Below are 14,751 nucleotides of genomic sequence, written 5' to 3'. Positions count from 1 at the left end.
ACTCTTAAATTGTGGTGTCACATAATAAAATAGAGAGGCCGTCATGGGGCTAAGGCACAATGTTGGGACTGTAAATGTTTGTGGGTTCGATTCTAACTTGGGGGATGAAATATTGAGTAGTTTCACTTCTTCGCTCTGGTGACAACGCAAAGCACGGCGTTTAGTTCCGCCAACCAACACATAATTTCTCCAGCATTTGGCGAAAAGGAGAAGACAAAAGGAACCTGGAAATCGAGCCATAACAATGACACTCTTTTCTCGTTGTGTGGCTGAACTCAAAGCCGCGTTGCCTTGCCTTGTTAACTGCGAATGAAATTGAAAGTATAACTACTAATTGAACTTAAAGGCATCAAGTTTTCTGTGGCAGTCTTGTGCCCCTGCGCCACGACTGCCTCAAATATACTTATACCTAAATAATAAAAATCGAATGCATACCTATAGCGATGTAAAATGTGAGTAATTAAGAGTCAATTTGCTAACAAGCCAGCGGAAGGTTACATTTAATCAGGTAAGTGATACTTGCAATGGTACAGTATATGTAAAAGTACCATTGGAATTAGTAATTCCGATTTTGCTTTTTACTTATTTCTACTATTAACTTTTTCCTACTATTTAGCTTGCGCTAAGGAGAAGCTTAAATGTGACATTTGTTGGTTTGATTGCCGCTTGGGCAATGGCTCTCCGTAAAAGGCAAGACAATTCGTTGAGTTTCGCCACTCAGCAACCAATGCCTCCTTAATTTGGCAGAAAGTGAGAAACGACTTGTCTTAACACTAGGTTCTTCTGCCTACGTTGATATATCCCAAACATAAAGCTAAAAAAGTTATTGCTTTGTGTATAAATTTTAAATCTTATGTTAAATTAAGTAAATAAATTTTGTTTAAGTATATTGTTAACAAGTATAAGATGGAGGAAGATCAGAAAAAAATCGTAACTTCCCCTGGACAGCATGTATGCAGCTCTCCAGAGGGCGCGTATGAAAAGGTTGATGGCAGTAGACGAGGCGAAAGATGTGTGCAGACGTAGCGCCAAACGCTACGGTCTTGAAAGTGCTACGGTTTATAAACCATCAATGTTGTAAATATGTAATAAAGTTATTTAAGAATTTTTATCGATTGTATATTATTGTTTAATTACATTTCTCTATTTTGATGTACTGTGATGATTGAAACAATAATCTGCTAAATAACAATTGTAAACATAGGCGCTTCAAAATTTAAACAGACTATTGTAAAATGTCTCTGTCTGTAAAATATTATCTGTTAGTACCTCATTTAATAACTTGCACTACGATGGCGTCATACATACTGGTAAAATATACAGAACATAATAATAGTTACACAAAACCTAACGATACCACTCAACGCTTCGTAGCGTTGCGCTAATTAATTCATTATGCAATTAAACAATTCTGGAAGCTGGATTTTTGACATGAAGACCTAATTAGTGCTGTAATATTATTTTTATATTTGATCATAATAGTTTTTTAAATTTTATTTGAGTGTATTCGATACTTACGTAATTATAACCACAATAACATGTATTTTTGTAAAAAAGATAACATTATAAAGTAATTTAAAAATTTGTTTGCATTATTTAGTGAACGACACGCAATGCCTCAAGAATGCAGCGGAGTATGTGGAACGAAATTAGATTCCCAGGATCCTATGTCTAATGCAAGTTTAGATTATTATATTTAAAAATAAAATGTAAATTTAAATTTAGAAATGATTATTTATAATTAAAATGTAAAAATGACGATAACAAACATAGGCTATAGAAATTATGAAAATTAACAATTCATACTTGTTAGGAATACCAAATTGTACTCGTAGTTAGTTTCACGAGTTTTTAGTTTTGGAAGATCACAAAAGCCGCGCCCGAAGCGTCAACCTTTTTCACGTCTGACAACCTGTTACTACCGTTCTTGACCGTTTTAGCGACATGGATGAATAGTATTTTAACAAATATAAAATTGTTATTCGTATAACTAGAACTAAAGAAAGAAAATGTTTATATTGATATTTAAAAAAAAATAGACATTGGAGGCCGTCTGTTCGTGAATGCAAAGATTTTAGGTTCGATTCGGACTTGAGGGTTTGAATTTTATCGCTATATGGTATTTATTGATATTTTAATATAGCACGAATTTTACAAATATTAAAGTACTTATACCTTGGAATTATTAATTAGGTTTCAAGTAAGATATAAAAAAAGTTAGTTTAAAAATGTTTGTATTTGAAATACTTTTAAAACTGTTGTCAGTTTCACTAGTTCTCGCTTTCATAAAAGCTTCGCCTCGAGGTAAGCTTAAAGCTGTTTCTCGTTTGTCACTCTACGGCAAAATGTTAAAACTGCATCGTTATAACGACTGAGATTAATATTATATCGAGGCCAGTCGTAGCGCAGGGGCACAAGCATGCGACTGTAAGCACAGTAGGTTGTGGGTTCGCTTCCTACTCGAGGAAATGATATAATAAATATTTTTATTCAATCGCCCGAGCTCGCAGATTCGTTGAGTTCTGCCTCTGTACACGCCATGCCTCCAAAATTCGGCGCAAAATGGCGAGCGGAGTGTCTTGACTAGGTTTGCTTAGCCCGCTGAGTGCGGGATACAGCGTAAAACTTTAAAAAAATCCTGCCTTGCAAAGAAAGCGTCTTTTAAAATTGAATTTCCGTGTAATATTCATAAAAGGTAAGATAATTTATTTATTTTCAGCGTGACCTCTGTTGTTTGCAGATTTCAAAGCCGACACACCCGCGTTTTGTTTTTATCTCTCAGACGATTAATAATGCTTAATTTTTTGTGGTTTTAGTAGTATTTTAATATTCATTAAATTTTTAAATAATTTAAGGGATTGTGTTATTCTGTATAGTGAATTACACTGTAAACGCGATAGTTATATTTCTTTCTTCGCTCTAGTAACAAGACAAAGCCCGTGCATTAAATAAAGCCACCGTTAATCAACAAAAATATATATATATAATTACTAAGTTAGAAGCAATTGTTGATTTTTCCACTGCGCTATGGTTTACTATTCCAAAAAAATTGCTGACATTTTCAAATTCGTTTACAGCACGTACAATATATGATTAAAAACAGCAAATTATTTATTCGGAACATCTCTGTTTTCGTGACAGGTCCTAATTATGTCAAAAGCTAATATTCGTTAATTGGTATATTTATTTTATTTATATTTTAAATATTTTCTAGCTTTTCTTTATCAAAGTTAAGTGATAGATTCCAAATTAAAAAGGTCATATTTTTATGGAGAAATCCTTAAGATCCTTAATCCTTGTCTATATATCTTGAATCCTTAACATAATAAGTACCTTAATATAAATAAAATAGTGAAACTAATTTATACTTCTACTACTACTGTATACCCGCATACAGCAGGGTAGGCAGAGGGGAACCTAGAGTTAAGACACTCCGTTTCCCCACTTTCTGCCGAATTCTGGAGGCATTGCGTGTTAAGTGGCAGAACTCAACGCCGCTCTTTGCCTCGACACCAGAGCGAAGAAATTAAAATATAAACGTAAATAAATATTTCACTTCCTCGGGTGGGGATCGAACCCACAACCGTTGCGTTACAGTCACACCTTTGTGCCGCTGGGCCACGACGGTCTCTAGTTAGGTATTCGAAGTATGTATGTATTTCATACAAAGAATATTTTGAATCAGGTAAATAAATATTAGTTAGAATTTTTAAACTAAAAGTTCATGTGAAAATTACACATGAAAGCTGAAGTTTTTTAAAACAGTAAAATAAATAGTATATTATTTTTTTAACGCATAGCATTCACTCGGTGAATTAAGTAACTGACAGACAATGTAAATGTATATTGAGGCCGTCGTGGGAACGATTCCCATTCGAGGGAATAAAATATTTAATATTTTCATTTCCTCTCTGTAGTAACGAGCCAAAGTGCGGCGTTGAGTTCTGTTATCCAACACCAAATGTCTCTAGAATTCGACGGAAAGTGGAGATAGGAAGAGTTTTACCACATAATTTTATTCGAAATAAAATAAAAAATGAGCAGAAAATATTTGGTCGTACAATTTCCATATGCAGTTTACGGAACAACTTCGGAAACTTTGTTTACCACTAAGCGACCGAATGTTCTACAGTTAAAGCATAGTTAAGTATAATACCAACCTAGAAGTTTTTATATTACCTGTTTAGTGAAGCTTTAAAATTGCTAGCCTCACGCTATATCCCGCATATAGCAGGATAGACAGAGGGAACCTATTGTCCAAATACTTAACTTTTCGCAATTTCAATTTATGTGACACTTAACGCCGCAATTGTCTTGTTACCAGAGCGAGATACTGAAAATAATATATTTCTCTGAGAGGAAACAATCATCACAATCGTCACATTTACAATCAAAATAAAATTATTTAGGTAATAGCTGTTTGTTTTTAAAGAGAAATAATTCTAACGAACCTAAATTATTAAAGTCTTAAGTTCGAGATGTATAATTCTTTCTAAATACTCTCATAAACAAAATTTTAAAAATATATATAAAGATTTGACCTTATAACAGTTTCTATATAAAAATCTATATAATAAATTACCTTTATAGCGAAAATTTAAACTTAAAATATTTACAGTATAAACTGTAAAACGTCGGTAAGCCGAGCAAAGCCGTCTTATCGGTTGTGTCCACGCTACAAATGTGACTTCAGTGAGATTGTATGGAGTAACAAGTTATTTTATAATAGGATTTGCTTGTACTGTTGTTTGCGATAAACTTTTCCTTTAAAAATATTATATTTTTTAATAGGAAATATATTTTGTTTTATTAACCCCCTTAAACATGGATAATTTTTGTTTCACATACCTAATATTATAATGTATTTAGGCATCCAAGCAAGTGTGTTCAATTTGGTATTAATGTATATGTTCCTTCACTTTTTGGAACTTTGATTTAAACGCCGTATAAGTATTCCAGTAAAGAAAACACTCAGCAAAGATTAACCAAAATCAGTGTACTACTTATTGAGACGCTCTTTCCCACGCAGTCACGTAGTATCTCGAAAAATAGGTTAAAAGTAGGAAATGCCTTAAGACTAGGTTCCGTTGCCTATGCGGGATATCGCATAAAGATAAGTTAATACATATTAACACATATTTTAAAAATGTTAAACAAAATTCTCGGATAAGCTCGGATCCCCAAAAATACAATTTTTATTGAGTGCTTTTATTAATACCTGTATTTTGGCTTTCGATAAAAGCGTATCTATTGAATCGGCAATATTGAAGATTAAAAATAAATAGTACTATTTGAGAGATTTTATCATAAAACAGCAATTTTTAACAATTTGAATGTTAAGTGAATGGTAAGATAGGAGAGCGGAAACCTCAACTTGGTAATTTTATTAATTTCCTTGGGCACATAGGTAGACAGAAGGAACCTTGTATTAAGACACTGCGTTCCCCATTTTCCACCGAAATTAGAAAGTATTGCGTGTTGAGTGGCGGATATCAACGACGCGCGTTGCCTCGTTACCAAATAAATATTAAATATCACTTTTTCGAGTGGGACTGGAACCCATAACCTGTCGTGTTTACTGTCGCACGCTGGTGCCCTAAGCCAACTACTAACCTCAATAGAAGAAAGATGTGGTTTGAAAAATAATATTTTCTGGCTAAAACTAAACGTAAAGCTCATTTATAGAGGCGTTATGCGAGCATAAGTGCAAAAGGTAAAGTTCGGTGTAAATATTAGATATGTCAAATGGGTAGTAGTAAAAATTATAAGTATTTTTTTATTTCTTTTTTCCAGCTGTTTGCTGCATCCCGCAAATAGGAGGACAGGCAGAGGATTGAGACACTCTGCTCCCTACCCATTTCCAACTATCGAGGTCGATCAATACTGCATGTTGATTGGCGATAGCGAGGATCATAAAATTTCATACCGCAGCGGAAAAGTGTCTGCGAGTGCGATCTACATTTCCACTTTACATCTAGTTTAAAAACAATGCTATGTTAGCGTTGGCGTACACAATGCCGCGGTTCGTATTAGCAGATTTACATTTATCATTTATCATCATTTCATATATATTTTACATTAATATTGCACATACCTCAAGAGCATGCACTTCAAAAATTACAATTCAGAAGTGGCGTAATTCCGCCTTAAAACTTGGGTTTATTTTTGTTTCTTACTTACATTTTCGAAGTGAACGTAACGATAGCGCGATTCAATTTCCTACACCGCCATCTAGTTTGTAACATGATAAACAGTTTTACTTGAATATATTTAGACGCTCATGTATTTGAAACTATTTCATTTTAGCTTTCAACTAAAAATAGTTAATGAAAAAAACCTTTTTTAAGAACAAGCTTTCATTATTTGTTAATAAAATGAACCAAAAAGTTATAAATAAATGAAATGTATTAAAAAATATAACACTTAATAAATAATAAAAGCGTGTTACATTTTAATAGACAAAGGTTATGGTTATCAAATGTTATATTTCTTATTAGAATTAATTTATAATACAAATAAGAAAAGCCTGTTTTCAAAACAGGTTTTTTTAATAAGTTTTATTTTTAACTTTTTAATATTTTTAATTAATTGATTTTCCATCGAATCAAACGAGCCCAAATTCCGGAGTTACAGAGTTCCTATGGACACCTTCCATCTCCAACATCGCGTATTCTGTTAAACCCTTTCTACTGAGCTACTATAAATTGTCTTAATGTATGTAAATGTATCATTTACTAATAATAAAAGTGACACATTATACTATAGTTAAAACTTAAAGGCTTATCGAAGGTAATGTATGCGATCCCATTAGATTAGCCTTCGGGGTAACGCAATTATTGTTCATAAGATTACCGCCATAGGTCAAGAGGTCTTCCTCTACATCCATAATGCATTTACATCATGAATATGTAAACTAAAATTTTAGTTAAATTATGAGGAAGTTTGTATTTTAGTGTTATTTATTGTTAATGTCGTGGCGTCGTAGCGTAATGGGACAGCATGTGACTGTTAACGCGATCGTTCTCTGAGATCATACTAAGCACAGCGTAGAGTTCCGGCTGTCAACTAGCAATGTCCTGAAAGTGAGAAATTGAGTACCTTAACGCTAGGTTCCCTCTACCTACCCTTCTGTAAGAGGAAAACAACATAAAACGGATAGAAAACTATTTAGATTACTGAAGTACCTATATTTATAAACTATCCATGCCCATTTTGGTAATAAAATATAAATGCTTATTTTACTATTTAAAGAATTTTATTTAGAGAAATAATTAGCAACATGTGTTTCTATTTTTTTTGTTAAGCAATTTATTGAGATGGAGAATAATTTGTTGCATCTACTTAATTAGTAGATTTACATTGTACAAACACTAGTTTAACACGAGTTGTAGCAACCTTAAAGATAAGTTTTCTGAACTCTTGCACATTGTTAACTCGGGAAGAAAATAATCAAAAGTAAGAAAAATACGGAATGGATGTGGACAGGCGTATTGCAGCCGGTAACAGAGGTAACGGTAAGGTCGTGTAAAAAGCACGAGGGCCGCCTGGGCCCGTATGAAGCATAGCTCCCTGACTACCCTGCTAGGATACAGCATGTAAGTAATAAAAATAACAAAATCACATCCAGTTACAGTTAAGTTAAGGCGGCCACGACTTCACGACCATACTGTAATTCATAGTAATTATTTTGTACTAATACGTAATGTGTTTTAAATTAATAGGGATTAAAGAACTAAATGTGACAGATAAAGCATTATATACTTGTTTCATCAAATTACAAAATGTTGTTGGCGGCGATAAACTGACAGACAGACAGACAGGCAGACGTATAACAAAGTGATCAAATAAGGGTACCGTTTATTCTTTTCAGATACAGAACCCTAAAAATGATATAATATTGTAAATGCAATCGTCAATACGAAATGTATTTTCTTTAACATAACCAACATATTACTCGTACATGTACTCGTATTATACATAAATGGCACCCTAAGGAGTCATCTCCACAACCGCTAACATTGTTCATTTAATATGCTGGATTACTTCACAGTTCTGGTGTCATTTTCTAATATTATGTTAAGTGATACATTTTATAAATGTATATGGATTATAATGTGTTCTTGGCCCGAGGTCAGTCATAGCGCAGTGGCACAGGTTGTGGGTTCTATTCCTATTCGACAAAATAAAATATTTAATATCTTTATTTCTTTGCTCTGGCGACTTTCTTTGCTCGATTTATTTAACTTTTTTTGAAGCTAATTTGCTTAAAGTTTAATCATTCTTTTGAATAAAGAAAAAAACTAAATTTAATATATTTACTTACATGAGCATGGAGTACGCATAATGAACACAGTAGCACCACACTACAGAGTAATGTGACGCATAGAGCTGACACAAACAACGCATGTTTGAGTCGCACGCAGTATCTCCTATACAGCGCTTCCAATTCTAGCTCTGTGCCTTCCTCCTCTGTAGACAAATGAAAATTACATTAGGAATTGGAAATTTAGTTGATATCTATATATTTACTTGTTTTTTATTTGGTTTTTTATGTGTTATACTTTTATATTTATTTGTTTAGATTCTACCTACCCTACTATATGCGGAAGATGTATATAACAAAAAACTACAAATTAAGACGCTACATAGTCTGATTGGCAGTTTATATTGAACCATTGCCAAAGTCGTTGATTACGTACACTAACTGTTTTCACCTTGGGGGACAATTGCAGTGTCAAAGCAAAGAGGCGATGCAACACGTGGTAATGTTTACTTGGATTTATTTATAGCTGTGTGAAGAACGAATGTCACGGTTGCCGTTTTGGTATAGTGATTGTTATGTATAAAAAATGGATATAAGATAAAGAGATTTAAATTATTATTTGCCTGTTGTAAATACTAAGGCGCAGAATTTTAATACAGGCTATCAAGGATATGTCTCTTATGATTCTTCCAGGTTTCTTCCAGTCTTCCAGGTGCTATGTACAGAAAACACCGTGAAATTAAAAACAAACTTATATGTCAATGATGGACATAGCCTCCGCTATATCGTTTTTATTTATTATTTATTTAGAAATTTCGGGCATTTATTATTTATAAATATTTAACACCTATTTAATATTTTCATATCATGTCCAAACAATTTTTAAGGTATTAACTTACCAAATGGTGGCAACTAATCACGCTAAATAAAGTTTATTATTTATATACAGGTTGGTCGTGATTACTTTTAAACTAAGCGGTTTGCACAGGTAACACAACATTGTTATTTCGTGGCATTGCATGTAGATGCGGTTAAAGCCATCAATAACAATCAGAATCGTACTATATAGAATCGATATTTTGTATTTTTGCTCTAGTACAGTAAGGAAGGAAAGCTTTTTGATTAAATATTTTTTAGCAATGTATCTCTCATGTAGAAGATTAGATAGGGAAAAGTTACTAACAAAAACACCCTGTTCTCACTTTTTTGCCCTTCGCAATTCTTTTTTTTTTTTTTTTCAAAAAATATACGCATACATTTGCCATTACAAGAAATCGAACTGAAAATTAAAAAAAAAGGACATCAATTAGAATTTTAATGAGTGAGAGCTGCACAAAGAAAAAATATTTCATATTTATTATTGAATATATAAATATAAGTACATATATATAGTACAAGCCATACATCAATTCATAAATGAATATTAGAATTGAATATGTTCATAGTCAATTAAATTTCAAAACGGGGCCGTACTAGTTGCTAACGAACTATAAAACTGGATAGTCCGAACGTAATGGGTTGGCTAATTGCTATTATATACATACATATACGAGGCAGACCATTAACTTTTAGCCGCGTGTTTGTTTCTATTACACCACGGGAAAGATGAGATGTGTAGCGAGTATAAAACGTGGAGTTGTTTCTTCTAGATTTACTTTAGCTGGATAGGCAGAAGGAACCGAGTGTTAAGAGATTTCGTTACCCACATTTCTCTATTCTTAAGTCCAATTTTTCAGGAAATTGTATGTTGAATTCCTCTACTCAACATACAATTTCCTAAAAAATTTGATCTCAACTTCGTGATTTGTTTTCTTAACAGCAGTGCTAGGAAATAAAAAATAACTTATGTCCTGAAATGAAAATCGAACCTACAACCGTCGTGCTTACAGTAAGACATTGTACTATGCGTAAACGATGGCACCTTATTTTTTACTTATATTGCCTAAGTCTAGTCTTAAAACTTACACTTGAGTCACTGCAGTGCGCTCCAAATGTATCCGCCAAATCATAGCAGATAGGCAGAGAGAACCTGAGAACTTTGTGTTAAGGCACTCCCTCTCATTTACATTCTTCCGTTCTTCACTTTCCGCCGAATTCTGGAGACATTGCGTTTTGAGTGGCGGTATTCAACGTGACGTTTTGCGTTGTTATCAGAGCGAGAAAAATAAAATATTAAATATTTAATTTACTCTAGTGGGAATCGGGCCCACAATCTATCCTGCTTACAGTCGCACGCCGGTGCCTATGCTCCAACTAGATTTAGTTTAATATTTAAACCCAAAATACCTTTTATAAAAAATCCTATATTTTATCAACTACATAACTATAAGTACAAGTTCATTGTCAAACTAATTTAGGACATTGTGTCTAAAAAGGAATGTCCCCCAAAGCTTATTTAATTACTCACTGTGTACTGCCGTACAATGTCAAGACAATTACTAGGCATTATGGTTAATAAACCTTTTATAGCTATATCTACTTTGCAAATCAGACTGCCAGTACTGAAATATTTATCTTGATTATTTATTGTATTTTCCGTATTTTTGAAGTAGTATTACGTCATTTCGTCTTCTAGCTTCAATTTGGTTTTCATTTGCGAATGGCGTGAGTAATGGCAAAACTCATTGCTTGCACTTTCTTTAATCAGATCAAGAAAAGAAAAACTCACAATAATTAATCCGTCATATAAGGATGGCTGTGTTATTCTGTTGTCTTTGCCACAGCCTTTACATTAGAAAAACTATTGGGTCAGTTTTATCACGAAAAAGGTAAACGGTTACATAGCTATTTTCATCAGACTAAGTTGGTTATTTTTTTCAAGTGAAACTGAAAAGCTTGAGAGATTTGAACTCAAAACCACTATAGTCACTAATTTTAATTAAAATAAGTCATCTGTACCACTCGTTTCATTTATTGCTGTAATTGAAACTAATCTTTTCCTAGAAGAATATTTATTTACCTTGTCCCACGCCCTAGGACGACTATAGTTTATAGACGATTTAATTAAAAAAAACATGATTAATACGGTATGTTAGTTCATATTAGATTGTGCACTTGCGCAAATCCGTGGCAACGCAATATAGTTGACTTGTTTAGTAAATTGTTATATGGCGATATACGATTTATCGACAAAGTTTGGTTATAATTAACCTTTTTAAATAGTGGAATATTTAAAATATATTTTGTTAAATAACGTAGTGGGTAGACGGCAACTGGGAACCTAGTGTTAACACTCCCTTTCTATTAACACAATTCCATTCTACATACATACATACACTTTTTAATAATATTTTATGCCTACATAAAATACAAGTTGGAAATTAATATACGTCTTCCTTTTTACATTACTAGCCCAGTACAAGAATAACTAAAATATCAAGAAAAACCGATAGAATCCTAACAATTCCGAACATTCGCCATTTTTACCCCATAATAGTATGAAGGCAATAGAAAATATTTGTGGACATTTTCTAATCCTAATGCACGTTTTGTTCGCGTTATGGACCTCGCTCAATGTCAACTGAAGACTTTTCGCAGCTTATAATGTACCTTTTTTTTCTTTATTTTTACTGTTGAAATATACGATTATTTATTTATTAAAATTATTTTTTCAGAGTTTTTTTGTGGCGCACTTATAGCGACTTTTAATAAGATTTTTGATTATGTTATTATAATGTCCATAAGAATGTTTTTTGATTATTTTGGAAACAAAAAAGTACAATTTATGTTGATGTTTAATAATAGATAAGATTCCCACTCGAAGAAATGAAATATTGAATATTTCATTTCTTCGAGTAAAACATGGCGCTGAATACCGCCAAAAATGTGTCGTAATGGGTGGTTGGAGTATCTTAACACTAGGGTCTCAGGTTCTTTATATTTACCCTGCTATTCGCGGGATACAGTGTGAAGCTAAAGAAACTAATATTTAATGTACGAATATTATAATCTATAAATTAAATAACACTCACTAGGTGGAATAATAAAGTATTTGCCCTTTTCGACATATTACAGGAAACGCAATCTTTGAAACGGAAACTTTCTTCAAAAGTGTAATTACGTCATTGTTGCACCGAATGAGTTACATGGTATCCAAGCTAAACTAGAAATCAAAGCTAAAGTAGAAATCCTTAAACAGTTTGATTCGAGCATTTCTGTAAAAAAAGTCTTACAATGGTTCCTTAATTAACTTCAAGTTCCCATATAGCCTCAAATGAAAAAAAAAATAAGAATATTATACAATGGACCTCACGGTTAAATCTCTAAAAACTTGAAAATTGTAACAGAAATTGTCTTAGAATAAAAAAAATAAATGGGGAACGGAGTGTTCAACACTAGATTCCCTCTGCCTACCCTGCTGTGTGCGGGAAACAGCGTGAAGCTGTCATAGAATAACGACTAAATATATGGAATTACTCAAAGTTTGATGACTACGCTGAAGTTTGGGAAGTGGGAACAATAAGTATCGATACACATAATAAACAAGATAAGTTATAACTTGTTCAATTGTTAGCAGCTCAAAATGTTATAAATCATTATGTTAAGGAAACATGTTTAATACATAAAACATAATATGTTTGTTTATAAATATATCAAGAAGATAGCAATATTGAAATAAAAAATATAAGCCTAACCGCGAAACTATAATTATGTACCTCTTGAAAATCATACCCTTATAGGCCTTTATAGGCCAATAAATTTGTACGTTCTCATATCAGCAATTTTATAAAAACTTTATAATTATTGAGTAACTAATATTTTTTATATAAAGCTCACTTCAGAGAAAAAAAATCTTTTAGCTTCACCTTTTCTTTTAAACCTCGTACACCAAACTGTCATCAACCCACACAAACCAAACTTCTTACATGACCTTCCAATATCATCTTTAGATGATAATATTCTCGAAGATCGACCGAGGACTGCTCTTGCCTTAGAGTGAGTACTGTTCTTCATAAATCTTTTGTGCTATTCTTCCCTCACTCATTCTCTTGACTTAACAAAACCAAAAAAAATATTGTTGTTAGCGAGTTTGAATTTACAAATTTAATTGTTCTATGGCCGTGGACTCACGGAAGTAGGGTTGAAATCCCTATGACATTAATTCCCTCGATGAAATAATAAGATTAAGAAACTTGAAGTCAGTTGTAGCGCAGGGACATAAGCGTGCGACTGTAAATGCGATAGATTGTGGGTTCGATGGAAATGAAATATTTAATATTTTCATTTTCCTCGCTCTGGTAGCGAGGCAAAGCGCGGCGTTGAGTTCCGCCACTTAACACGTAATGCCACAACAGATACAGCGTGAAGCTTTAATAGCTAAGGTAATAAATCGTTACTAAAAAGTGGAAAATGAATAAAATTAAAAAAATAGTGTCTTGGCACTGCGTTCTATTTTCCGACAAAAACAGAAACGACAAACTAAAAATCGTCTTTTACATGACAACCTATTGTGTAAAAACAAACAATTAAAGAGCTCTGCCCTGCCTAAAGACGATTAGTGCCTTGAGGCTGTCAGTTGTTTACTTAAAGGCTTTGATTTAGCTTTGTTGTGCAGTGGACGTAGTTTAGGTGTAGTATCTTTATCTACATTGTTAGTCGTAGGTTCATTTCCCATATAAAGAATAAAGGACAGCTGTTTGCTCCAATTTATGTATATAAACAAAGATCATTAAATTATATTAAGTTCAAATAAATAACTAAATGAAATTAACAATGCAACTATAAATTATGACTATTATTGCAAAAAATACACGCATTGCAACGATGCCATTTTTGTACATTAGTTTCAGAACTTAGTTATTTAGAAATAATATTTGAAATTTATTTTATACTTTTCAGTTTTTTTGTGTTTCTTTTTTTATTATAAAGTTTTTTTACTACATATATTTACATAAATATATATTGAATTACACATGAAGTTATAATGAAAACTCAACTGTAACTGTTCCTTGAAGACAATTACAACAATTATATTAGCCAAGTTTAACCTTTCAAAAAGTCAGCCTCGTAAATTAAAACCGTAATAACAGGACGATTTTGGATCATTAAAATCTCACCATAAATTGAAGAAGAATCTTAGAACTTAATTAACTTTTAATCGTACCTTCAATATCATCTTGTTTGTCGATTTCATTCATTTTAATTAGCATTTTCACTTATTTCCTAAAGTTTATCTATTAAAACATACTACAATTTAAATTGAGATTAGTTATAAAGACTTTTAATATTATCGTATGCGAAGTTTTATGGTAATTGAGAGCGCGACACGACCTTCCCCCGTCGTTATACGATTCATACTGACCTGTAAGAGAAAATCATATAGCGTGGATAGCTGAAAGGGGTTGGAAAAACAGACTTTATGAATGAAATATCGTTGTTACTTAATGAAGTTGAGCTATAGTTTTATGTATAAAAATAAAAAGTCAACAATTCAAGCTTTGATCTCTCTGTGCTTTCCATGTCAATAGTGATATACGATACTGAGGATT

At 32.6% G+C, this 14,751-nt stretch overlaps 1 protein-coding gene across 2 annotated transcripts in view; it reads right to left on the bottom strand.

The window, feature by feature from the left end:
* Positions 1-14,751, bottom strand: part of Ac76E (adenylate cyclase type 2 Ac76E) — a 146,206-nt gene that overhangs the window by 108,034 nt on the left and 23,421 nt on the right. Inside the window, exons 1-2 of one of the 2 annotated variants that reach the window (XM_085187865.1) lie at positions 14,367-14,539; positions 8,324-8,469 (exon numbers count right to left, since the gene is read on the bottom strand). In XM_085187865.1, coding sequence (XP_085043991.1) covers positions 8,324-8,469; positions 14,367-14,412 — 192 coding nt within the window. In that variant the 5' untranslated portion in view covers positions 14,413-14,539. Of the gene's footprint in view, positions 1-8,323; positions 8,470-14,366; positions 14,540-14,751 lie in introns of those variants that run through there. The other variant, XM_085187866.1, reaches the window with a different exon arrangement.

This window comes from Heliconius melpomene, chromosome 7, assembly GCF_056956725.1.
Source record: "Heliconius melpomene rosina isolate 202511_hmr_F chromosome 7, ASM5695672v1, whole genome shotgun sequence".
Lineage (NCBI taxonomy): Eukaryota > Metazoa > Arthropoda > Insecta > Lepidoptera > Nymphalidae > Heliconius > Heliconius melpomene.
This window is presented reverse-complemented; position numbering and strand designations above follow the sequence as displayed.